Source organism: Phoca vitulina, unplaced genomic scaffold (genome assembly GCF_004348235.1).
Source record: "Phoca vitulina isolate PV1807 unplaced genomic scaffold, GSC_HSeal_1.0 scaffold116, whole genome shotgun sequence".
Classification (NCBI taxonomy): domain Eukaryota; kingdom Metazoa; phylum Chordata; class Mammalia; order Carnivora; family Phocidae; genus Phoca; species Phoca vitulina.
In genome coordinates, this window is record NW_022589819.1 from 267,942 (window position 1) to 291,144 (window position 23,203).

Below are 23,203 nucleotides of genomic sequence, written 5' to 3' on the forward strand. Positions count from 1 at the left end.
TGGAATATTATGCAGCCATAAAAAGGAATGAAATCTTGCCATTTGCAATGATACGGATGGAGCTAGAGAGTATAATGCTAAGCAAAATAAGTCAGCCAGAGAAAGACAAATACGTATGATTTCACTCATATGTGGAATTTTTTAAAAAAGATTTTCTTTCTTTATTTAACACAGAGCGTGCATGAGAGAGCACATGCAGGGGGAGCGGCAGAGGGAGAAGGAGAAGCAGGCGCCCCCATATGTGGAATTTAAGAAACAAAACAAGCAAAGGGAAAAAAGAGAGAGAAATCAAGAACCAGACTCTTGAGGCACCTGGGTGGCTCAGTCGGTTAAGCCTCTACCTTCGGCTCATGTCATGATCTCAGGGTCCTGGGATCGAGCCCCACGTCGGGCTCCCTGCTCAGCGGGAAGCCCGTTTCTCCCTCTTGCTCTGCCTCTCCCCTCCTCTTGTTCTCTATCTCAAATAAATAAATAAAATCTTAAAAAAAAAAAAAAGAAACAGACTCTTAATTATAGAGAACAGACTGATGGTTGGGGGGTAGGGCATGGGTGAAATAGGTGATGGGGATTAAGGAGGGCACTTGTCCTCATGAGCACCAGGTGATGTATAGAAGTGTTGAAGCACTATATTGTACACTTGAAACTAATAAAACACTGTATTTTAACTGGAATTAAAATAAAAAATTAAGGGGCTCCTGGGTGGCTCAGTCCCTTAAGTGTCTGCCTTTCGACTCAGGTCATGATCCTGGTCATGATCCCCGAGGGTCCTGGGATTGGGCCCTGCATCCAGCTCCCTGCTCAATGGGGAGTCTGCTGCTCCCTCTCCCTCTGCCTGCCCCCCCGCCCCCCGTGCTCTCTCGCGCTCATGCACTCTCTCTCCAATAAATAAAATCTTTTAAAAAATAAATAAAAAATTAAAAACATACCAACCATAAAAAAAATTTTTTTTAAATAACCTTTAAAAATAAATAACACATTAAAAACTATTAGAGCTATATGAAGATCTGCTTTGAGAATCCTGCCTGGGGTAAAGGGATTTGGTGAATTCTCTAGGCCCCTGTTATCTTTTTCCTTCAGGAGTAACTTAATACACTCATCAGGGGCTCAGAAGAGGTCTGTGGTGTGCCAGGCAGCCATAGGGAAAGTCATTCTAAATTATTCATGGAGTACTGACTAGCTATGCAGTCTTATGCTGGGTTCTGTGGAGACCGACATGAAGACTCAGCTTCTTCGCTCATGGTTGGTATCTCTCTTAGGGTGGAGAAGAGAGAACAGAATGTACTTCCAGAATGAATGAAGGTGGACAGCTGTGCCCCCTTCTGTGCAGGCTTTTTAGCATGAAGTCTTTGATCTGTGTCCTTCAGCTGATGTAGAGTCAGAACTGTGAGGAGATCATCTTCAGAACACCCTGGACGGGGTCTTTTCCCCCTCGGGACTGAAAGGTGGTGGTCACTTTTTCCCCAGTAGACATGAAGCTAGGCTTTATCTCCCCAGCATTCCCATCCCCTCAGAGGCCCATGTCACTACAGACCAGGGAGCGTGGGACTATATCTGGGTTTTGTTTCCTCCGTGAGGCACCAGGTCCTGGGCAAGAGAACTTGGCAGGCTCTCTCCATGGCCGTCTTATTCCTCCTCCTTCTGTTTCTACGTGGACCCCACCGGGCTGCTGCAGGTAAGGAACAGGAGGTGGGGGATTCTTTGGCTATTTGAAAGGTTGTAAGGAACTACTGTTGTTTCTCCTTAGAGGCCTGGGGAAGGTATATGACTCAGGAAGATAGTTTACTCCAACTGACTTCCCCCTGCCTCTAATTCAGGGGAAGACCCATAGACAATGAGGGTCCAGGTCATGTACAGTTTCTTTCTTTTTTTAATGTTTAATTTTTTTGAAGATTTTATTTATTTATTTATTTATTTATTTATTTATTTATTTATCAGAGAGCGAGCAAGAGAGCGAGAGCACACAAGCAGGGGGAGTGGGAGAGGGAGAAGCAGGCTTCCCGCTGAGCAGGGAGCCCGACGTGGGGCCCGATCCCAGGACCCTGAGATCATGACCTGAGCCGAAGGCAGACGCTTAACCAACTGAGCCACCCAGGAGTCCCTAATGTTTAATTTTTTAATTTTGGGGGCTTTGGTTTTGTTTTGTTTTGTAGAGTCTTTTTTTGCGGGGGGGTTATGTACAGTTTCCCTTAGAAAATAAGGATAGACGAGAAAATACGTCCAGAAAAGGAGAAGGGAGAGGAAGAGAAAGGGCCTTTGCCAACTATTCTAGCCTTTTTTCTCTTGCCTTCAGATTCCCTCACCCACTGGAGGAGAGGGGAGGAGAGGCCCTACCCTCTCCTCCCCTCCTCACTTTTTTGTAGCTGTCACTTGAGAAACGTACTCATAGGCAGACCCATGCGGGGAGACCCCAGAAGGGCAGAAGCTGGGGGTTGGAGGTCAAGTGGGAGCTGTCGATCTGATGCAGGTCTCTAGTCTCATACATCCTTCTCCCCACAGACAACATCCAGACCATCTATGTAGCCTTGGGGGAGGCGATGGAGCTGCCGTGCCCCTCACCACCTGCCCTGAGTGGAGACGAGCTCCTGTCCTGGTTCCGCAGCCCTGCAGCAGGCTCCTCCACTGCCCTGGTGGCCCAAGTGCAAGTAGCCAGGCCAGCCCCAGACCCCGGGAAGCCCACAAGGGTATCCAGGCTGAAACTGCTGGGGAACTACTCGTTGTGGCTGGAAGGGTCCAAGGAGGGAGACGCCGGTCGATACTGGTGTGCCGTGCTGGGTCAGCAACACAAGTACCAGAACTGGAGGGTATATGATGTCTCCGTGCTCAGAGGTGAGTGAAGGCACATAGATCAGGGGCCACTGGGGGGCCAGGAAGTCCAGCAGAGAACTAAGAGGTCCCTCTCTCCCCACAGGATCCCAGCTATCCGCGAGGGCTGCAGATGGACCCCCCTGCTCTGTCCTCTTATGCTCTGTGGCCCCTGCCAGACGCCTAGACTCTGTGACCTGGCTAGAGGGAAAGGGTCCTGTGAGGGGTCATGTACAGTCATTTTGGGGCAATGGGGCTGCCCTGCTCTTGGTGTGTCCTGGGGAGGGGCTCTCTGAGTCCGGGGAACATAGACCAAGAATCATCCGCTGCCTCATGCCTCACAACAAAGAGGTCAGCTTTAGCTTGGCAGGTAAACTGAGGGAGGATATGGGAGAGGATATTGCTTCTGGCACAGTTTGCACCTGCTGGTTAGGGGAGGAAGATGGGACTTTGCAATTGGCCAGATTCCGGTGGGGGATGATTTCTGGTGGAGCAGACCATCACCTGTAGGAAGAGGGCTTTTTTTCTTATTGACTAACTCCCTAACAGAGAAAGGGGTTGTTTAAGCCAGCTCTCTGGTGGGATAGACCACTGGCCTATTGACCACTGGAAGGCTTCTGGTGGAATACACCATTACTTAGAAATGGGGTAATCTATGACTTTTGTGGAATATCTCATAGCAGAGAGGAAGAAAAGAAGAATTTTTGATGGGGGAATTGTCTTTTGAAGAAAAGATATATGCGCTGATGTTCTAATGGCCTACTGAGAGTGGAACTAGAAGGGGAAAATATATATAATTGTTTTATAATTAGAAGTCCGTTATACACAGAAAGAATGCTATTGGATGTAGAATAACTCATTTACCAAGGCAGGAGGGAGGAGCAAATGTCCATTACTTTGGTAAGCAAAGGCCAATTAATGGGCAGTGACTGGGTCTTATTTCCCTCTACATCCTCAGCACCTAATATGGTGCCTGGCATTTGGTGGGCACTCGGGGAATGCTTATGGAGTGAATGAGTGAAAGAAAGAATGAATTGGAAGACGCTACTTGTTCCTGAAAGTTTGGATTACTATTAAGGATATGAGGAAAGACTGCAGTTACGGCTGACGGTCTGCTCTGGAGTTAGCTGTCCATCTGTGGGTGGGGGGTGTCGCTATTCGATACCAACAGGGGCTGACGGGGTCAGCATGAGAGGCTTGAAAATGGGCAAAGTGGGTTGGTGGAAATTGGGGGCAAAGCTTATGAAGTCTTTTGGTGGGAAGAGCCCACTAGACTACAGGGGGAAGCCTCTCTTTGGGGCACAGGAACAAACCCCTCACCACCTCCCTCCTTACCCCTGTTGTCTTGCCCTTACTGTAGCCTCCATGGATGTCTCCCCTGCCCTCTGTGCCCCTTCCATGGGCTGGGATGTGTCCTGGATCCTGATGCTGTTGCTCACAGTGGGTCAGGGGTTCACCATCCTGGCCCTCAGCATCATGCTCTGCAGACAGAGGGTCCAGGGGGCTCAGTGCAGAGGTGAGTCCCTCCCTCCCAGAGGGAAAGAAGAGAACATGTGGGTGTGAGGCAGAGGGTTGGGCTCACGTCTTGCCTCTATACCCTATCTTCTCTAGGGGAGGAGGGTAGTAAGGAATATAGCTCTGAGTTATCTGGTGATTTCTCTGCTGCACCCCATGTGGCTCCTTCTTCCCAGATGCCTCGATTCCTCAGTTCAAACCTGAAATCCAGGTCTATGAGAACATCCATTTGGCCTGTCTCAGGTGAGGAACACTAGGGGGTGCAGGCTTAAATCCCAGAGGAGACTGGGGTTGGGGTGGGTATGGGGGTCCCCGTTCCTGAGGAGGTGGAGAATGGAAGTATCCTTAATCTGTCTTTCTGCTTCACAAAACCCACAGCCCACCTGCCCCCAAGATCAGATGATCTCCATGACATCTGCTGGAAGTGTGACCTGCTGTCTCTCTGGCCATCTGGCACCTGAAGGCTTCGCCTGAAAACCTTGGCAAGGGGGGAAGGGATGAGAGTGCTACTTTACAGTCCAGTTGGTCTCCAGCAGTCAAGCTCTGTGTGTGTGTGTGTGTGTGTGTGTGTGTGTTGGGGGGGCGCTGAAGGAAAGCAGAGCATTATTCTGTGATGTCACCTGTGAGAAGGTGTGGTGTCCTGTTTCATAGCAACCAGTGAAGGGGTGGCCCTGAGCCCCCAGTACCATGGGATTGAGGGGAGCCCAGGGTGGCTGGCGGGGGTGAGGAGGGGTGGGCATGGGCAGAGACGAGATAGAAGAATCCAGAGATTTGAGCAATTGTGGAGAGTCAGCCTTGGGGAAACCACAGGACAAATGGAGGGGACTAAAGAAGAGGGAAGGGAAAGGACTCACATTAGAGGAAAGAGATGGGCAGAGAGGGAAAACAACAGAAGCAACCAAGTGGGAGGACTGAATGACAGAGAATAGGAAGAAGACTCAGCTTGCCTCTAAATTAAACCAGGCCACGCCCCACCCCTGTCCCTCATCCCTGCTCAGTCTCATTCGCACAGAGGAGTGGAGGGAGAACACGCACCTTTAATCAGACCTCAGACTTCCTCACGTGGACGGGGAGAGCACTGAGTCAGGATGGGGTGGCTGTGCTCAGCCCCTGCCCCGAGCCACCCTCCTTATCCTAGCACTTCATGCGGCATCCGGCATCCGGAGTTGTGAGAGGCTTATCAACATCCTGACATCCTGGGAGCCCCAGGAGTCACATGCTATCTCCCTAGGTAGAGGGAGTGTCCACAGGGGCGGGTGGGTGGATTCCCGGTGGGGTGTGTGCTGGGCTGTCTGTGAACCATGGAGAAGCCTGGGCTGGTCAAGCGGGGGAGGCTACTGATGCTCTTAACTGGTCCATTCCCCGGTCTCAGGCAGAAAGGAGCTGGACTCCCCACTACACCCTCACAAGCAGCTCCACCAGACACCCTTTTGTGTGTCTGCTCAAGCTTGGAGAGTGACTTCTCAGAAGTGTCACCAAAAGCCTTCATGCTACAGTGGCTTAAGCTAAGCTATCAGCAAGAAGGAGGACTCGAATGACACAGACAGAGAATGAGGTGAAAGTTACAGTTCGGGTTCCAGCAGCCAGCCCAACCTACCAAGCAGCTCTAGTTTGCTTTTAGAGAGAGAGAGAGAGAGACAGGAGGAGAGAGAGAGAGAGAGTACACACACACACACACACACACACACACACACACACACAGCAGTGTCCTAGACTCCCAGATAGCACTTTTATTCAATTTACTGTTCACAGTTCCCCCAAGAACCTCCTTCCTGAGTTCCTGACCTGCCAAATTAATCTTTCCTAGAAAGACTGGCCTCCTCACCATACCTGGTGCCCCTTCAATCCCCTTGCCTGGGACCCCCAGCTCCATCAAACCACCTGCCTTGCCCCAAACCGGGAGCTGAGATAGGACATCAGCGGTGGGCATCTAGAAAAGACAGAAGAGGGGCGCCTGGGTGGCTCAGTTGGTTAAGCAACTGCCTTCGGCTCAGGTCATGATCCTGGAGTCCCGGGATCGAGTCCCGCATCGGACTCCCCGCTCAGCGGGGAGTCTGCTTCTCCCTCTGATCCTCCCCCTCTCATGCTCTCTGTCTCCCATTCTCTCTCTCAGATAAATAAATAAAAAATCTTTAAAAAAAAAATAGGAAAGACAAAAGACCTAGAACAGGTGTTCTTTATGAGGCGGGGCTCTGGGCAGGTGCCTATAGGGGCTAGAGCAGTGCCCGAAGGAACCAGGGGTCTGGGAAGGTGTGAGGCCGGGAATCCGAGGTCTCTACAGAATCAGGTTCTTGGGCATATCTCAGATGCGGGTGTCTGGAAGGCGGTGATGATGGGGGCAGAGCCCTGGGTGGAAGGCTGCAGACCAGCTTGAAGCCAGCGGAGGAGGGGGCCTCCCCAGGTGAAGCTGGCCCCGAGGAGGAGCAGGGCGGTGAGGAGGGGGCTGGGGAGCGGCCGCAGCATGGTAGCTGTGTTGCACAGGTCCTGCTCACAGCAGTGGTGCCGCAGAGCGTAGGAGCGCGACCAGTAGGTGGCACGGCCCTGCAGAGGGCACTGGGCCCGTGGGAGGCAGCCTTTCCGCTCGATGATCTCATTCTGCTCTGTGGGACAAAGAGAGAATGCTGAGGCCGGGGCAGGAAGGAGGCAAGGGCTATGGGGCAGCAGGAAAAGCAGGATGGATGGATGGAGATTGGCCTGGAGAAGGGCCACTGGGCCCGAGTCCTACCTGAGGTGCCAGTGCTGATGCCACAAGCTTCGTCGTCCTGACACTCGGTGGGAACAGGGTAGCAGGGTTTGGCGAAGCCGCAGGTATAACAGCGGAGCCGACCCCGGGCAGGGGGCGGGGGCGTGGTGAGACCTGCGGGGGGGCGGGGAGGGGTCAGCAGAGGTCGGGAGAGGCAGAGAGGCCCCTGAGAGGCTGGAGCCCAGATCCCGGACAGGGATTCATGCAGAGGTGGGGAGAGGGAGGTGGGGAAAGGGAAGGAGAAGGGCAGACAGAAGTAGAAAAGAGACACAGGGAATGGAGGGGAGACACCTCAGGAAAAGAAAAAGACACAGATGCAAGAGGGATCCAGAGGTTCTGAGAAAGGCATAGACATGACAGAAGCCAAGAGAGTCAGAGAGGAAGGCAGAGAGTGACACCCAAAGCCAGACCGGGAAGGCGGGGTGGCAGTGAAGAATTTAAGCAGATGGTGCCCCAGACAGAGAGCAAATAAGAATTGACACTGACCGCGGGGTCCCTGCAAAGAAGCAAGAGGTGAGATAAGGAACAGGGGAGACAGAGGACAGAGGCATGTCAAGATGCTGCAAGGAAGAGAGAGTTATTCTCAAATGCCTTGGAAAAGAAACTTCTGGTTCCCCCTTCTCCTGGCCTGAGGCCATTCCCGGGAGCTCTTCTTTCTAAAGCCCATGCAAGTCTCTGCTCAGCATCTTCCCGGTTTCTCCCCCCCGGCCCCCCCTTACCCAGTGCCCCACAGATGAACAGGATGCACAGGAAGATGCTGGAGGTGCCCATGGCTGGACCCAGGGCTCAGGAGTCTGGGAGAATGTGATCTGCACCCCAAGATCCTGAGAGCTGGAGCATCTGAGCGAGACAGGGAGGGACCAGTAAACAAACACACCTAGGGAGTGAATCTGGGAGGTGGAACCAGGACCAGATTCACCAGCCTGACGCAGTAAGGGCCCTGGGCCCGCAGCTCCTGTGCCCCACACCTCTCACATCCTCCCCGCCCCCTACTTGAGTCTGGCTTGAGCCTTCAGGGTCTTCTCTGTTCTGTGTGTGTTGCTCTCAGCTGCGTCTGCCGCTTCAGAGTTCTGTCTGTCACCTTCCCCCTCACTCCTCCCCACCTCCCCTTGTCTCAAGCTGTTCTCGGCTCTGTCAGCTCAGCTCCCTGGCTTTGTTTGCTCCATCTTTCCCCTCTCCGTGCATTTGAGTCTCTCAAGGTCACCCTCCTAGAAGGCCTGGCCCGGAATTGTTCCAACGTGGTGTTTGAATGTGGAATCAACAATACCCTCTCCCACCCGCCCCTCCACACAAAGCTCAGCTGCGTAAGTGGGACCCCACCCAGCTTCACATCCCTTTGATCCCCCCAAGCCTCAACATTTGTACCCCATAATTATCTCTCCCAGCATTACTACTGCGGAGGAAGGAATTAATCATGGGTGGGGCCGGAGGGACAGATGTGTTTCCATTAGGGGGGCAGTTCAGAAAGACTAGGAAGGAATGCTGGGAAAAGATTTAGGAGTTGGTGGTAGATTCTCGAAAACTGAGGTTTAAGACATTGAGGAGGAGATTCTGATCTGAGGAATCAGAGCAGGGATGTATCGGGAGTAAGATAGAGGAGGGAGGAGGGCAGAGGAGACAGATATCCTTTTTTTTTTTTTTTTTTTAAATCTCAGGACCTCTTTATACTCTTAAAAATTACTGAAGACCCAAAAGAGCTTTTCTTTGTGTGAGTTAATATTGGTATTTACTATAGTATTTACTATATTCAAAATGAAAACAGAGCATTTTAAATAGGTTTATTCAAAAATAAAAATAATAAACCTATCACCTGTTAACAAAATACAGTTTTGTGAAAAGTAACTTCTTTCCCAACAACACAGAAAAGGAGTGTCGCTCTACACTTTGGGGAATTAGATAAAAGGCCGAATAGAAGATGGCCGGGTTATCACATCTGCTTCTGCACTCAGACTGTTGGGATGTGTTGTTTTGGTTGAAGTGTGCTGAGAAAAGCCAACCTCATGTAGGTATGTAGTTGAAAAAGGAAGACCATTGAGGACCCTCTGAAAGGGTCTATAGGGCCAGGAGTTCTGGGCCCACAGCTTGAGAACCGCTGCTGAGGATGGAGGAATCCAGGGACTCTGGAGCATGCCAGGAGCTCTTTCTCCCACTGGGGGGGGGGGCCTCCCTGTCCCCACTGGGGCCCCAGTGCCTGCTGGTGGAGATTCTTTCCTCCCTTTTTATTGCCCTATAAAGCCCAAGGCAAGGGGGATATAAGGCTGGCGGATCAGGGCCCGGGATGGGGGGCGGGAGAGAGGTGATACTGACACAGGCAGACACAATGAACTCCTTACTTGTTGGGGTCCTGCTCGGCACCCTGCTGGGGTCTGCCTTGGGTAAGGAGGCAGCCAAGGCCTGTCCCCCTCTGCCGACTGGCTCCTGGTCAGCCCAGGTCAAGTGCCTCTTCTCTCCTGCCAGGAAACCACATGCGATGCTTCTGCTTCGAGTGCAAAGGAGGCCCCAGCAGCTCCTGCAAAGAAACGGTGGCCACCTGCGGGGAGGGGGAGCGCTGCGGCTTCTTGGAGCGCAAACCCCAGCCGGGCCGAGGGCAGAACAAGCTGTCTGGAAACCGTGAGTTCTCAGTTTCTCCCTCTTCCCCCAGCCCTCCCCTGCCTCCAGGCTCAGTCTGGCTCTGGGCAGATGATGCCATGGCAGAGTAGAGCGGTCCGTAGCCCCTTCTGACTCTGGCACTGAGCCCCCCAGCAGCCCACTGTCCATGGACTCCCACCTCCTCCTCTTCACTCTCCAGAGTCTCAGAGGCCCATTCACTCATAAGTGGTTGAAAAAGTTCTGTCCCTTGAAGGTAGGGACCAAAATATTAAACCAAACTTGTAGACATTAGCTAAGGACCAGGGTGTGTGTTTGTGTGTGTGTGATTTTGAAATAATTTTTGATTGACAGAAAAGGTACAAAAATAGTAGAATTCCTGTATATCCTTCACCTCCCTTCCTCTAATGTTAACATCTAATATAACCATAGTACAGGGGCGCCTGGGTGGCTCAGTCGGTTAAGCATCTGCCTTCGGCTCAGGTCATGATCCCGGGGTCCTGGGATCGAGCCCCACATCGGACTCCCTGCTCAGCGGGGAGCCTGCTTCTCCCTCTCCCACTCCCCCTGCTTGTGTTCCCGCTCTCACTGTCTCGCTCTCTCTGTCAAATAAACAAATAAAATCTTTTTTTTTCCCACCCTGCCCCCACGCCCGCCCCCGCCCCCTGACAGCTTGCAAGTGAGAGTTTTTGAGGGCAAAATTGGGCTAGGGGTCTTCTGAGACGGTGGACACTGTTGATTGGAGGCCCACGCAAGGTCATGCCCACACAGGCTCTCTGGTGCCACTTCGTCTGGTCCCCCAGAGGTCTTTTCCATCTCAAGAGACTTGGAATCTAAAAAATATCTTTATTCTTTATGTTAGACATTTCATTAGGCACATCCAATGATTATGTCTTTAGGAAAGTGCTGATTAACTACTTGTCCCGCAGGTTCCATTCCTATCCCTGGAGCCTAAGCTTGTGTGTTCCTCAGTCGGTCCGGCTGTGCCTGCGGGTGACACGACTTGTAGTGTTCATTTTCCACCTGAACTGACAAGAGGGACGTTGGCTTCAGTCCAGGACCCGAACGAGGACCCCGCATTGCATTTAGCGCTTGCGTCTTCTTAGTCTCCAGTCAGCGACAGTTCTGCGTCTTTGTCTTCCACGATCTTGACACTTTTCAAGAGTCCCTATAACTTATTTTAGAGACACCCCTCGATTTACATTTATCTACTATTTTCTCATAATTAGACTGTAGTCATGGATTTTTGGCCAGAACAGTACAGCGAAGGGAGGTCGGTCCTTTTCAGTGCCATTGAATCAGAGGGCTCACAATGTCAATGTTAATTTTGGTCACTTGGTTTCGTGGAGGTGTTTTTTGGAGGGGGCAGAGAATCCCTTTGGGCTCCTTGAAGTCACCTCCGCTCTGCCCTAGAAGGCAAGTCCTCAAGCCAAGAGTCCAACACCCTAGTCTTGTTCTCTCTCTCAGCCTCAGTGACCTTGATTCATCACTATCCAGCCTGCGTGGCGGCCCATCATTGCAATCAAGTGGAAACAGAGTTGGTGGGAGACGTGACTTACACAACCCGCAGGGACTGCTGCGTCGGAGACCTGTGTAACAGCGCTGTGGCAAGCACCGTGGCCCCGCCACGCATCTTGGCTGTAGCAGCCACCGCCCTGGCCTGGCTCTTGCCAGCACTGTGGAGAGGCTAGTAGGCTCGGGGGGGAAGGAAGGGGAGCAAGGGAGCAAGGGAACAAAGGAGATCTGAGGTGAGAAGACAAACACCCCTCTGTGAGCCATTAAAATCTCTCCACCACTCTAGAGCTGACTGGAAAATGCCATCTATCCTTCGTTGATGGGAGAATTGCACGAGTATTATGGGGGCATCCGTGTTCTAGTTACCAAGCGTCAGCGGACTTAGTTACTCCTTAACCAATGAAACCCCAAAGGACAATGGAGAATGTGCCCTAAGTGACTCCTGGATCCTATTGCTAGGGAGAATCCTCCTTAGCCGTGAAGCCACTGAGGGGAGTGGGCTCTGGGCTGAGTGGGGGGTCACAGGAATCAAAGGACCCGGTTGGGTTTGTTCCCCTTTCTCCCATTTGCAGCTTGGTTCCCAATGTGACTCTATAGGATTGAGAAAGGAAATGGAAGCCCCATGATGGGAGGGTTGCTTGGTGCCTTGCTTAGTAACCTGGCTAAGTGAGGCCCTTGACTCTAACCTGAGGGACTGGGGCCTGCTAAGAGGGTCCTGGGTCCCATGCCCATGCAGCTCTCCTACCCTTTTGGGGGAGCCTTCAAGCCAGGCTGCACCTCCTTCTTGGCAGTACATCAGAGGTGTGGCCTAAATTTGGGATAAGGGTTGTTGCTCCAAACACTGGGACCTGTGTGCCAACCCCAGACACAGGAAGGAAGGATGGAGGCCTGAAAAACCCGTTTCTCCATTTGCCCCGGCCCAGCCTCCCAGGGAAACTCCCTGGAGGATTCTTGGGGAAGGGCAGGAGCTAAGAGTGTTATTTCCCAAGACCGGGCCTCTGACAACAGGTATTTTGACAGTAAACACACAGTTTATCAGACACAGACATTTATTACTCAAAATGCAAAGACGTGGGCATGGGGATGAGGTATGTATGGGGGCCAGGGTTTGGGGAATCAGCCCCATACAGTGAGGTCATCAGGTCCTTCCTGGGAGCCTTCACAGGGGACAGGACAGAAGCCCCATCTCAGGCCCAGATCCCCATCCCTCCCGAGTCGGGCACGGTAGAGTGCAGGACGCGAAGTGCAGGGCTCTTCTGGGGACCAGTGGAGGGTCTGGGATGGTCTAGAGGGGTATGGGAAGGGACTCGGGAAAAGCTGAGCGGAGGATGTAAGGTGGAAGGATGGGTGGGGAGACCACTGTCTAATTAAAAAAATGTGAAGAGCCTGGAGAAATGCTTTTCTGAGTGAAGGGAGTTAAGGAGAGACCAGTGTAAGGAGCTGAGGGACAAGGAGACACAGGGCCAAACGCAGCCTAAGGCAGGTGGGAGGAGGGGCAGCGACGGAGTGAGTCTCAGTGCAGCAGCCAGAGGCCAAGGCCAGCCACAGAGGCGAGGAGCACAGGGGCCAGCGCTGGGGTGGGCCGAGGGGCTGGGCTATTGCAGTTGTCCTTGCTGCAGCAGGTGGTGTTATAGGTCAGGCCCAGCTTGTGGTTGGTTTGGTTGAAGGCCTCCCGACAAGGCTCTCCCGGTGTGCCACATCGAAGGTTGGAGAAAACCCACATCTTACCTGAGGGTAGGAGTGGGCCGTGGGGTCAGCTCGGACGGGTGCCTTCGTGCCTGTGTCCACCTCCCCTCCCCACGCACTCGCCCAGGCTTCCTTCCCGACTCTGCCCCGGCCCTCCCCTCCTTATCTCTTCTCAGTAAGTCTGACCGTCCTCCTGCACTTCCGTCCCCCGCCCCCTCACCCCAGCCTTGGTCCTGGGACTTGTGGCTGGGAGGCCTTGGACTTGTTACTGTCTACAGTCCATGTAAAGTCATAGAATGGTGCCTGGCACATAAGACTCCTTGGCCAAATATCGTCATTGCTGGGGCTGTCTGTCCCATCTCAGTCTGAGCCACAGTCGGGCCTCAGCCCCCGCCATAGAGTCTCCCACTGGCCCCCTCTCCTCACTAAAGAGGGGGATATTACCGAGGTACACATTTGTTGTCAGGCACTGTTGTCCTGGTTCCAGGCGGCAGGACTGCCGGTCCACACAGCCCAGCACAGGGACTTTGTAGCAGGAGTGACAGCGAATGTCAGCTGGGAAGACACAAGTCAGGCTGAGGTGATGGGGTGTCTGACTCACCTGGGGACCAGCCGAGCTGTGGGTTAGGGTGGAGAAGAGCCCATCAACTAGGTGTTCTGACCTGTTTGGTTTGGTGGTGACAGAGCAGGTGAGTGAAGCAGAAGAGGGCAAGTGGGTGGGGGTGGAGTTGTTGCTCTGTGAATGCCTCACCCTAAATATCGTCCTGCACCCCACCCCATTCGGGGATGAGTCAAGAGGGGCAGAGCTACCGACAAAAACATGGGACTAGGGATAGCTGGAATGTGAGAATACTGTAGGCAAGGAATGGAGGAGGTGGGGGAAAATATGAAGGAATTCAGGAGACCTCACAGATGGAGACTTGAAATTGGAAGAAATACTACAAATAAAAATCATGGTTGTTGGGGCGCCTGGGTGGCTCAGTCTGTTAAGCGTCTGCCTTCGGCTCAGGTCATGATCTCAGGGTCCCGGGATCGAGCCCCACGGGGCGGGGCTCCCTGGGAGCCCGCTTCTCCCTTCCCCTCTACAGCTCCCCCTGCTTGTGCTTGGTTTGCTCTCTCTCAAATAAACAAATAACATCTTAAAAATCTTTATTTATTTATAAATAAAATAAAAATCATCGTTGAAGCACTTGCGTCAATGGCTTGGGACTTGAGGCTGACAACAAAGCCACCTGTGGCCAGCTTCAGCAATTTCCTCTCACCACCCGGGACCACCATGAGTGTGGGAAGAGGAACCAGACCTGAGTGGGATCCTCTCACTCAGGCAGCTCTTGGACAGGAGAGAATAATATCTGAGAAGCAGATCGTCAGGTGCTGTCTGAGCACCTTACCAGAACGGAGAGGGTGGATGCAGAGAGTGGCACCCTCCAAGCTCCCACCTCAGCTAATTCTAGGCTTGCAGGAGCAGAGTTTGGTGAAGGAGGGGTTCAGTCCAAGGGTAGAGGAGCCCGGTGACTGCACCTCTGTGATTTGTTTCACCCTGAGGGCGAGCCGCCCTGCATTCCCTCCATAGAAGGCTGGGATATCTCCCTGGCTCCCCAGGAGGTTCTAGGAGATTGCTGGGACCCTCAAGAGAGCTTGGTCCCTGCGGGTATCCTCCCCGGAGAAGAGCAGGGGTGAACTAGTAAAGGCCACTGCTTGAATGACTGAGAACAGAATCTGAAGGAGTAGGTGGAGAGGGTGGGGTGCACAAGAAGCCCCAGGCTGGATGCCTAGGTTTCTGGGAGGACTCCGCTGAGTGCAGGTGGTGAGAGGAGAAACCAGTAAGCTGGGTTTGGTCATGGAATGGGGGACAGGGGACCTGGAGCCCTGGCAGGTTAGAAGAGTGGGTCTTGGAGGTGGGGAGAAGTGTGAAGGAGACATGGGTCCTTGAGGAATGGAGCAAGGACCCTTGTCACAGGGAGGCCGGGTTCTGGAGGCACAGGAGAGCTGCGCCAGCTGGAGCTAGGGGTGCTTGGGATCCCAAGCAGTGGGCAATGGAGGGCAGTGGGTGGGGTAAGGTGTAGAAGCCCCGGGGGCGCCCCCTGTGCTCACCTGAGACCCAGCAGAGCAGAGCCGACAGGGTGACCAGCAGAAGGCCTTTCATGATGAGGGTCCAGAGGATGGTAGCAAGTGCAGCAGCTGATAGAGTAGATTTTCAGGGATCCAGCTCTGGGAGTCGAGTGGCCTTTTTGGAATTTATAATCCCAACGGTCCCTCCCTTCCCTGCCTCTGGTGGCCCCTCCCTCTCCATTTACACCCAGATGACCAGGGGTGGGGAGGGACTAAGCAGAGCTGGGTGAGGGAGTAGGGATGGGAGAGAGAGGTAGTGGAAGGTAGGTACACTCGTGGCCAACTCCATTTTGGTTCTTGGTTTCAGGCCAAGACACCCCTCCTTGTTCCCAGCTGACAGCCCTGCTGCCCAGTCCTCTGAAAAGACATCGCCAAGGCCCCTGTAATGTTACAGGGGCTGTGGTTCCTGGGAAATGGACAAGGGGGTGTGGCCTACACTCGTTGCCCAATTTGGGTCCCTGGGGGGCACTGGTAGGGGAATGTGAGCAGAAACTGAGAACGGAAGGGGCCAGCTTCATCTGGATTCAGCCTTGACATGGTCTTCCCAACCCCCGCTCAGCCACAGGATGAAGGATGAAGGGTTTATGATGTCACCAAGGGCTTCTGTGATGTCACAACAGCAGAGGCATAGGCTGGGGCTGCCTGCTGAGGTGATGTCTCAGGCCCTTAGATGGTTCTCGGAACCTGCCCTGGCTAAACTAGGGCTTGGCCTAGCCTGGCTTGCTCTAGTTCAGCGGGCGCCAATGAAGTCCAGGGTATGGGGCATGTGGCCTGCTCCAAAGTGTCTCCCAAATCAAAACCTGCCAGTTTGGGTGGTGCGCCATTGGCCAGGAGGGACAGCCTGGGCACAGAGAGGTGAAGTAGAAGCTAGAATAAGAATAGAAGTTGCAATAATACTAATAATGGTGAGCACCAAGTGCTCCTATGTGTCAGCCATTGTTCTAAGCGTTTTAGGTGTATTACTTTTTTATTTCTCAATACTCTAGAAGGTAGGTGCTTTTGTCCCTGTTTTACAGATGAACGAACAGGCCCAGAGAAGTTAAACGACTGGCCCACATCACTCAGCTAGTAGAGGGCCAAGGCAGGATTTGAACTCAGCCAGGATGCTCGGGGGGCCACTGCTACCGGGCAGGAGTTAAAAGTACGAAAGTGCTTCTGTAACCAGACCGAGCACCACTTTCAACTGAGTATTGTTTGAGGGCTGTGAGCGAGCCAGCGAGGACTCCCAGAGGGATCCCGGCGGCTGGTTGCCCCTCCCCGCTCTTATCGGAGCCCCCAACCCGCGGCCCCCCCAACTCCCTCCCCCCAGTTTCCCTCCGGTTTCCTCCGCTGATACACTCGCCTCCTACCCCCACCACATCCCAGCCATGGCTCTGGTTCTGCAGCTGCTGCCGTTGCTGCTGTCTAGGGCCCAGGGGGACCCCGGGGGTAAGCCATCTCCCCGGCCAGGAAAGTTGGGATGGGCGCGAGGAAAGACTGAGGGAGGGGGGAGCGATGGGGAGGGGAGGGTTAATGTGTGTGGGATGATCCAGGTTGGCGGGGGCACAGAGGAGAGGTGAGGGAGAGGAGACGGGAGTGGGGTTCGTCTTGCCCTGTGGACTTGCCCTAAACCCTGTCCCCTCCAACCCCAGCTTCACTGGACGGCCGCCCTGGAGACTCGGTGAATTTCTCCTGCGTAGGGGTCTCGCATCCCATCCGCTGGGCCTGGGCGCCTAGCTTCCCGGCCTGCAAGGGCTTGTCCAAAGGACGCCGCCCCATCCTGTGGGCCTCATCGAGCGGGACCCCCACTGTGTCTCCAGTCCAGCCCTTTGCTGGTCGCCTACGTGCCCTGGACCCTAGTATCCGGCGGCTGGAGCTGCTCTTGAGCGCGGGGGACTCAGGAACCTTTTTCTGCAGGGGCCGCCACGAGGAAGAAAGCCGTACGGTGCTTCACGTGCTAGGGGACGGGGCTGATTGCAGGGCACCGGGGCCTACCCATGGTAGGTCCAGGCCTTTGTGCGCGGGACTTGGACACACACCCTCGGAAGGGAGAGAGGCCTTAGCTGGGGGGTTCCTGGGCGGGAGAGCTAGTTCTCTGTCCTCGCACCCCTAACCTCAGTATCCACCACCACCCCCCCCCCCGTCCTCCGTTCCCCCAGGGTCCGTGAATCCCCAGCTCCTGATCCCCCTGCTGGGCGCTGGGCTGGTGCTGGGACTCGGGGCGTTGGGCGTGGTCTGGTGGTGGCACAGGTGAGCACAATGGGCGGGGCCTGGTTAAACGGGTCGTGACCAGAGGCGGGAGGGGCAGGACCAGAACTTGGCAGACAGAAGCTAGACCTAGAGCTCCGGCGTGTGGTTTAGAGAGGCAGGGGGGAGGTGACCACTTGGGCCGAGGCCGCAGGTTGGTAGGCAGAGCCCTGGCTAGGGAGGCGAAGCTAGAGCCCGAGCAGGATCAGAGTGTGGGCGGAACTATCTGTGGGGGTGGAGCCTAAATTGTTTTGCGGGTCTGAGCCTTCGAGTTGCTGGGTTGCTGTTGGCCCGGAGAAGACGAGAGACAAAATTGGTGGCTCTCAAAGACTTATACATCCGTTACAGACGATCACCCCCGCACCCGCCTCGACCACTCCCCAGATTTGGTGAGACTAACTCCACCCCGTTTTCCTTCTACTGCTCCCACACTTCCCACCTCTCAATTCCTGAGTCTGAGCCCTTCCTTGCTGGGAGCAGAGTGTTGGTCACTTTCTCTCAATCCTTCAGCTCTGTTCCCCCCATATAGATCCACTCGTGAAAGTCAAGCCCCAGAGGCCAGTAAAGGAGGAGGAGCCTAAGAATGCAGGGGAACTGGACCAGGAGGCGGTAAGGGCCTGGGGATTGGAAGGGGGTTGGACAGAATCCCCAAGAAAAGTGAACCAAGAAAGACAGAGGCCTGAATTCCCCAGCAAGTCCGACTTCTGAGACCCTCCTGCCTTCCTCCCCACCTTTCAGAGCCTTCTCTACGCAGACCTGGATCATCTGGCCCTCAGAAGGCCCCTCCGGTTGTCCCCAGTGGCCCCCGCTGATGCCTCCACCATCTATGCGGTTGTAGTTTGAAGGGAAGCCCTTATTCCAAACCTCACAAGCTGGAGGTTCCCAGCTCTCCACAACTCCCCACCCCTTCTTGGCCCCTCACCTGACAAAGGAATGCACCACGGGATAGAAATGAGCACTAGCCTGAGAGTCAGGAGCCCCGGGTTCTCTGCGACTGACTGTGCTCCTTCAGTTACCCTCCCTCCTGTAACTTTCATGTCTTCTTCACCACTGGTGCCCTCTCTAAACCTGATCAAGCCCTGCCTCCCTATCTTAAGACATCAACAAGTCCTAGATAGTTGTCCTGTCTCTTGGTTCCCTCCACAGTCCAGCTCTTTGAATCAGGGGCCTACACCTTGTCTTTTCCTTCACTCCACTCCTCCTGCTCGTCATCTCTCCATGAGGTTGCCGGTGAGGTCCTAAAGGCCACACCCAGTAGAGTTTTTAGCTTGGTCTTTGATTACTTCCTTTCTTTATGCTGGTGTCTTCCTTTTGGACTCCTCTTCCTTGCTCCGTATCCCCATGGTATTCCCCACCATTCTAGGTTCGTCCCTTTATCTGACTTCCCTCTCTTCTGGGAATCTGTCATCCACAGCCAGTCCTCAGCCCTCACCTCTGCAAACAACATCTAGAGCTCTCTCCAGCTCAGATCTCGAGTAATGGGATTTCCCATCTATCCCTGGGACATCCCTGCCTGGTTGGCTGTAGGCATTCTGCACCCAGCATATCTAAAACCCAACTCATTGTCACTCACTCAATCCTCCTCTGCATTCTCTCTTGATCAACCAGTTGCCTAAGCCAGAAACTGGGAGTCATGCAGACCTCCTTCTGCTCACTCCCACACAATGAACCAAGTCCTGTCTTTCTATTTTAATGTCACTGTGAAATCCATACCCTTCTTCACGCCCAGGGCTGCCACCTGAATATACTCTCCTCATTTCCTCCCTGGGTGACTCATAGCCCCACCTCATCCTCTTGCTCCTGCCCTCCTCCCTGAAGCCAGAGAGGTTCTCCCCAAATGCAAACCTTCTCACAACCTGTATTCCAGAGTTGCAGGATTTCTTTCCATAACTTTCAGCTCTGGACCCATGGGCCTTGGCTTTGGGTACAAGGTGCTGGCAGCACTCTGCCTACCCTCCAGGCTTGTCTCTGTCACTCCACAAGCGCACAGCATGCCAACCTGGCAGAGGTTCTCCCCAGACTCCAAATATGGCTTCGCGCCACACAAGTCCTTCTTCCTGGACCTTTTTTCCTCCTCCCCACTACCTTCCTGGCTAATTCTTCTTTATCCCCAAGACTCAGTTGAAATGTTGCTGTTTCTGGGAAGCCATTCCTGACCCTCTCTGCCTACCCCTGCATACATTTTGATGCTGTAGGCAGTCTCCTTATTTATCTCTTAGCAACAACACCCTGTGAATTGTTCCATCACAACCTGTATTTCAATTTCAATGTACTGTGAGTTCCCTGCTATCAGAAGACTGACCCTTTTTATATTACTGCTAAGCCTCAGTAAATGAGTGAATGAAAATGAACGTCCCTGAAAGCGTCACTTCTTCCTCTCTATCAACTTGGGGTAGGTTGGTAATCTACCAGTCTCTGAATCATCTGACATTTAGATAAATTGAGTGATCCACCCTAGTCTTTCTTCTCTACCTCATATATGCTCCCCACAATAGAAATACTATCCTGTCCATCTTGTGCCCAAACACCTATGATAGGGCTGGGCACTGAGTCAGTAAGTGCCTAATGAGGGTTTGATGAATGAGAGACTAACCTCAACCTCAGATTTCAGCCCTGTCCCTATCCCAGTAAGACACCAGCCACAGCCCAGTCTAAAAGGTCAGTTCTGTTTTATTAGTTCTGAGGAAGAGGACTCACCCAGTGGACTCTATCCTTTTTCCCACACTAAGCCCCCACCCCCCATCTTGGGGCCCTCTCCCCACTACTACCTATTCACCGTCCTCTATCTAAGCCTCCTTCCCCTTCTACTCCCTATGCTGCCCTACCCCTGGCCAGCCAGAACCCTAAGGCCAGGCCCTCAGCTGTGGGGGCGCGTGCTGAGCACCAGGCAGAGGGAGCTGAGCCCGGCGCCTGCCTTCTCCAGTTCTGAGCAGGACACAGGTACCAGGGTGACATCAGAGAGCTTCTGCAGTGCCTGCAGGGAGGACACAAAGTGGGGAGAGGGGAGTAAGACCCCAAGGCCACAGCCAGGCCCTTCTTGGAGCCAGTTCAGAGTGGCACCACCCACGCTTCTAGAGAAGGTACCCCTTCTTCGTCCCGCTAGGAAGGCCTGAGACTCCTTCCTCTGGTTATTGTTGGTGGTGGAGCTCCTGCCTTCCCTCACCTCCTGGCTGTTGGGCAGGTCCCCGCCTCCACGGTGCAGGAGAAAAGGGAGCACACTAGGCAGCCCAGGTCGCAAAAAGAGACAGTCAGCAGCTGCATCATCTGGGAGGGTCAGGGACGCGTAGGGGTGGTCTGTCAACACTGCCATCGCCTGAGGGAGAGGAAAGAGGAAGTGGTCAAGTCTCAGAGCCTCTCCACAACCGAGTGTGATGGCCCTACCACCATTAAGGGCTGAGGACACAGTTACATTTGTTGTATAATAATGATAGCAAGCACTTGCTCTTAGTATGTGTCAGGCACTGATCTAAGCATTTTAGTGACCTTTGTTAAGTTCCACCTCGGACACACATGCAGTTCTTACTACCTGCAACCCTCTTCTTCCCTTCTCTAGCCCCCCACCAGTCAATGTCATCCATCCTTCCTCATAGCTTAGACGCCACCTTTGGGGAGGTTCCCGGAAACTCGGGAAGACGATGTTAATCGACTGTGTTCCCTGTCCCTGTCCTGCTATAGTAACTTCTTCCTTTCTGACGTGTTTTCATACTAGATGAACGGCTCTATGAGGGCAGGGGTTGGAATTAAGTCTCTGAACCTCCCAGCTTTCCGCCTCCCCGGCCAGGAGCCACGCCCACTTTTGCTGGCCGCGCCCCAACCTGCCCCACCCCACCCCGCCCCTCCTCACCCTGACAGCCTTTTGGGCAGCGTCGCTGCTACCGGCCACGACAGTGCGGGGTCCCCCCATGCCGCAGAGGCCGCGCAGGTGCGAGGGGCCCGAGACCGGCACTGTGGAGACCGCGAAGTCCTAGGGGCAACAAGGGAAATTATTCAGGGACGCGGGAGGGGTGAGGGGATTCCCTCAAACACAGGTGGCTCTGGGCTCCTCCCTACTCCGCGCCGCCTCCCTGCGCCCCTCCTACCCCATCCGCTCCCCGCTTCCCCAGCACAAAACTGGTCCCGCTCCTCACCCGGAACGTGTCCGCCACGATCTCAGCTCCTCGGTGATTGGTCCACTTGGAGAGGCCTACGAAAAACTCCCGGCCTGAGCCCAGGGAGGCCGCGGAGGTTTGAGAGCCAAAGTGAGTTGGAAACAAGGCCCGACATGGCCTAGTCTCCCCAACTCTGCTTCCCAATGCCAAGCCCCAGGGATGCAGGCACCTCAGCCTCACCGGTAAAGAGAACATCAGTGCCATCCAACGTCGCGTTCTCATCCCCCATCTCCACGATCCGGAGCCCAAGGTCCTGAAGGGCTCTGCGGACTCCATCGACCTTAGGGCAGGAAAGAGGGCACGGAGCACAGACAGTCCCACCCACAATTCTTAAAGCTCCGCACGTCCAGCTCCTCCTTTCCCCTTACGCCCCAACCCGCGCCCCGGCGCTCACCTCCGGCCTGCGGGAGGGGCTCCAGGGACGCGTAATTAGGGCCGTGTCCCCTTGTATCACGGCGGTGTCACCGAGCAGCGGTCCCAGCGGCAGCGACTCTTCAGGAGGCAGTTCTAGCAGCTGCAGCCCCAATCGCTGCCTCAGTTTACCCCCCAGTACCCCGTGCTCCCTCTGAGCTTTAGCCAGGTCCAGAGCCGGGAGGCCAGCCCCCGCACCCTCCCCCGAAGCCAGGCTCTCTGGGACCCCCCGGATCAGGGCGTGGGAGCAGCGGCCCAGCCCCTCCCCTGGCGTCCCCATCCCATCCACACAGTCTCCCCCTCCGGCCGCGCTGATTTCTTAGTTTTCTCTTTTTCACCTGTCTGGGAGAAGAGACAGAAAGGGGGGGGGGGGAGGCAGAGAAAGAGACACGCACAGAAGGGCGTAGGGGGGTGGTAAGGAGCGCCCGGGTCTTCCTTCTGCCATCTCCGGGCGCCCCTCCCACTTCGCCCCACCCCCTCCAGACCTTTCTCTCCTGCCCACCCCATTCCACCCCGCACCCTTCTGGGTCTGCTTCTTTGGAGGGAGTCCGAGGAACAAGACCGGGACCCCTAATCTTCAAAACACCTGTTGCCCCTGTTCGGGGGCTTCGCGAGGTCCCTGCTAGGCGCCCCTCTTGGCAGCCGCTAGGATGCGCTCACTCCCCAAAAATGCAACGGCCCCGCCCCCTTAACCCTCAGCTGCTCGCTGCCATAGGGACCCGAAGTGCGGCGAGGGACCCAAAGGGGTTATGGGACAGGAAGAGACAGCTGGGGAGAGGGTCAGGGCCTAGGAAGATGAAATCCTGAATGCCCAAACGAGAAAGAGGAAGAGGGGCAACGAGGGAGGAATTAGAATCTAAGGAGTTAAATATCCTCTCTCCACCCGGGCCGGTCGTGCTGCCCCTAGCGCGACCCAGTATAAACCAGACCGAGTCCCGGAGGACTGGGAGAGGTCTAAAACGAAATCCAAGGGGCGGGGAAACCGGGGGCGTGGTCCCAGGGAGCGGGCGCCACTCCCGGCTCCAGGACCCTGTCTCCCGGTCCATCTTCCCCAAAGTCTACCTCACTCAGCTCCGCACCCAAATTTCCGCCTCCTGCACTCTGTCCGTTGCAGGCACCGGCCCGGCACCCTCAAGCTCCGGCCCGCACACGGTCCAGGGGACATCTCCAACCCCTAGACTTACCTCCAGCGGCCACCCCGACTCCTGCGCTCTGTGATCTTGGCTGGGGCCCCACCCCCCTGAGGACAGAGTTGGTTGGAGAAGGGAGTCCTAGTCTTCAAGCCTCGGGGACTGAAGCTCTTGGCTTTTGAGGGGTCCCTGGGTAGGCGAGCTCAAGAACTACGGTGGGGCGGGGTCGCGATGGTCTGGCGGCTTCGGGGCATTGTCTAAGCGGGACGGGGCGGGGCTCCTCGAGACCACGCCCATTCCGCCCTGCTACGCCGCGCCCACTCCACGGG

General features: G+C 54.7%; 4 protein-coding genes across 12 annotated transcripts; 2 read left to right on the forward strand and 2 right to left on the reverse strand.

Annotated features, from left to right (window-relative positions):
• The first annotated feature begins 1,589 nt into the window (after positions 1–1,589).
• Positions 1,590–11,579, forward strand: LOC116628271 (lymphocyte antigen 6 complex locus protein G6f-like). Of its 2 annotated transcripts, none has more exons than XM_032398498.1 (6): positions 1,590–1,672; positions 2,497–2,826; positions 2,909–3,172; positions 4,163–4,318; positions 9,518–9,670; positions 11,114–11,579. In XM_032398498.1, exons 1-6 carry the CDS (start codon positions 1,615–1,617, stop codon positions 11,335–11,337), a joined length of 1,185 nt encoding a protein of 394 aa, XP_032254389.1. In that variant the 5' UTR covers positions 1,590–1,614; the 3' UTR covers positions 11,338–11,579. The 2 variants fall into 2 exon arrangements, with proteins under 2 accessions (XP_032254389.1, XP_032254390.1); XM_032398499.1 differs by lacking the exons at positions 9,518–9,670; positions 11,114–11,579 and adding exons at positions 4,494–4,560; positions 4,696–4,720.
• Positions 11,580–12,674: 1,095 nt separating this feature from the next.
• On the reverse strand, positions 12,675–14,993 carry LY6G6C (lymphocyte antigen 6 family member G6C). Its single transcript, XM_032398421.1, has 3 exons — positions 14,942–14,993; positions 13,292–13,402; positions 12,675–12,889 (listed from the first exon to the last, which is right to left on the reverse strand). The coding sequence occupies exons 1-3, from the start codon at positions 14,991–14,993 to the stop codon at positions 12,675–12,677; spliced, it is 378 nt and encodes a 125-aa protein (XP_032254312.1).
• A 1,333-nt stretch (positions 14,994–16,326) lies between these two features.
• Positions 16,327–18,028, forward strand: MPIG6B (megakaryocyte and platelet inhibitory receptor G6b). Of its 5 annotated transcripts, none has more exons than XM_032398514.1 (6): positions 16,327–16,387; positions 16,591–16,938; positions 17,098–17,188; positions 17,534–17,574; positions 17,715–17,794; positions 17,924–18,028. In XM_032398514.1, exons 1-6 carry the CDS (start codon positions 16,327–16,329, stop codon positions 18,026–18,028), a joined length of 726 nt encoding a protein of 241 aa, XP_032254405.1. The 5 variants fall into 5 exon arrangements, with proteins under 5 accessions (XP_032254405.1, XP_032254410.1, XP_032254408.1 ...); XM_032398519.1 differs by having other exon boundaries at positions 17,696–17,794; positions 17,924–18,014; XM_032398517.1 differs by lacking the exon at positions 17,098–17,188 and having other exon boundaries at positions 17,696–17,794.
• A 1,820-nt stretch (positions 18,029–19,848) lies between these two features.
• DDAH2 (dimethylarginine dimethylaminohydrolase 2) lies at positions 19,849–23,164 on the reverse strand. 4 transcript variants are annotated; one of them, XM_032398446.1, is made up of 7 exons: positions 22,929–23,164; positions 21,728–22,082; positions 21,514–21,613; positions 21,313–21,386; positions 21,030–21,149; positions 20,349–20,498; positions 19,849–20,159 (listed from the first exon to the last, which is right to left on the reverse strand). In XM_032398446.1, the coding sequence occupies exons 2-7, from the start codon at positions 22,022–22,024 to the stop codon at positions 20,043–20,045; spliced, it is 858 nt and encodes a 285-aa protein (XP_032254337.1). In that variant the 5' UTR covers positions 22,025–22,082; positions 22,929–23,164; the 3' UTR covers positions 19,849–20,042. The 4 variants fall into 4 exon arrangements, with proteins under 4 accessions (XP_032254337.1, XP_032254334.1, XP_032254335.1 ...); XM_032398443.1 differs by having other exon boundaries at positions 21,728–22,086; XM_032398444.1 differs by lacking the exon at positions 22,929–23,164 and adding an exon at positions 22,264–22,728.
• Positions 23,165–23,203: the final 39 nt, after the last annotated feature.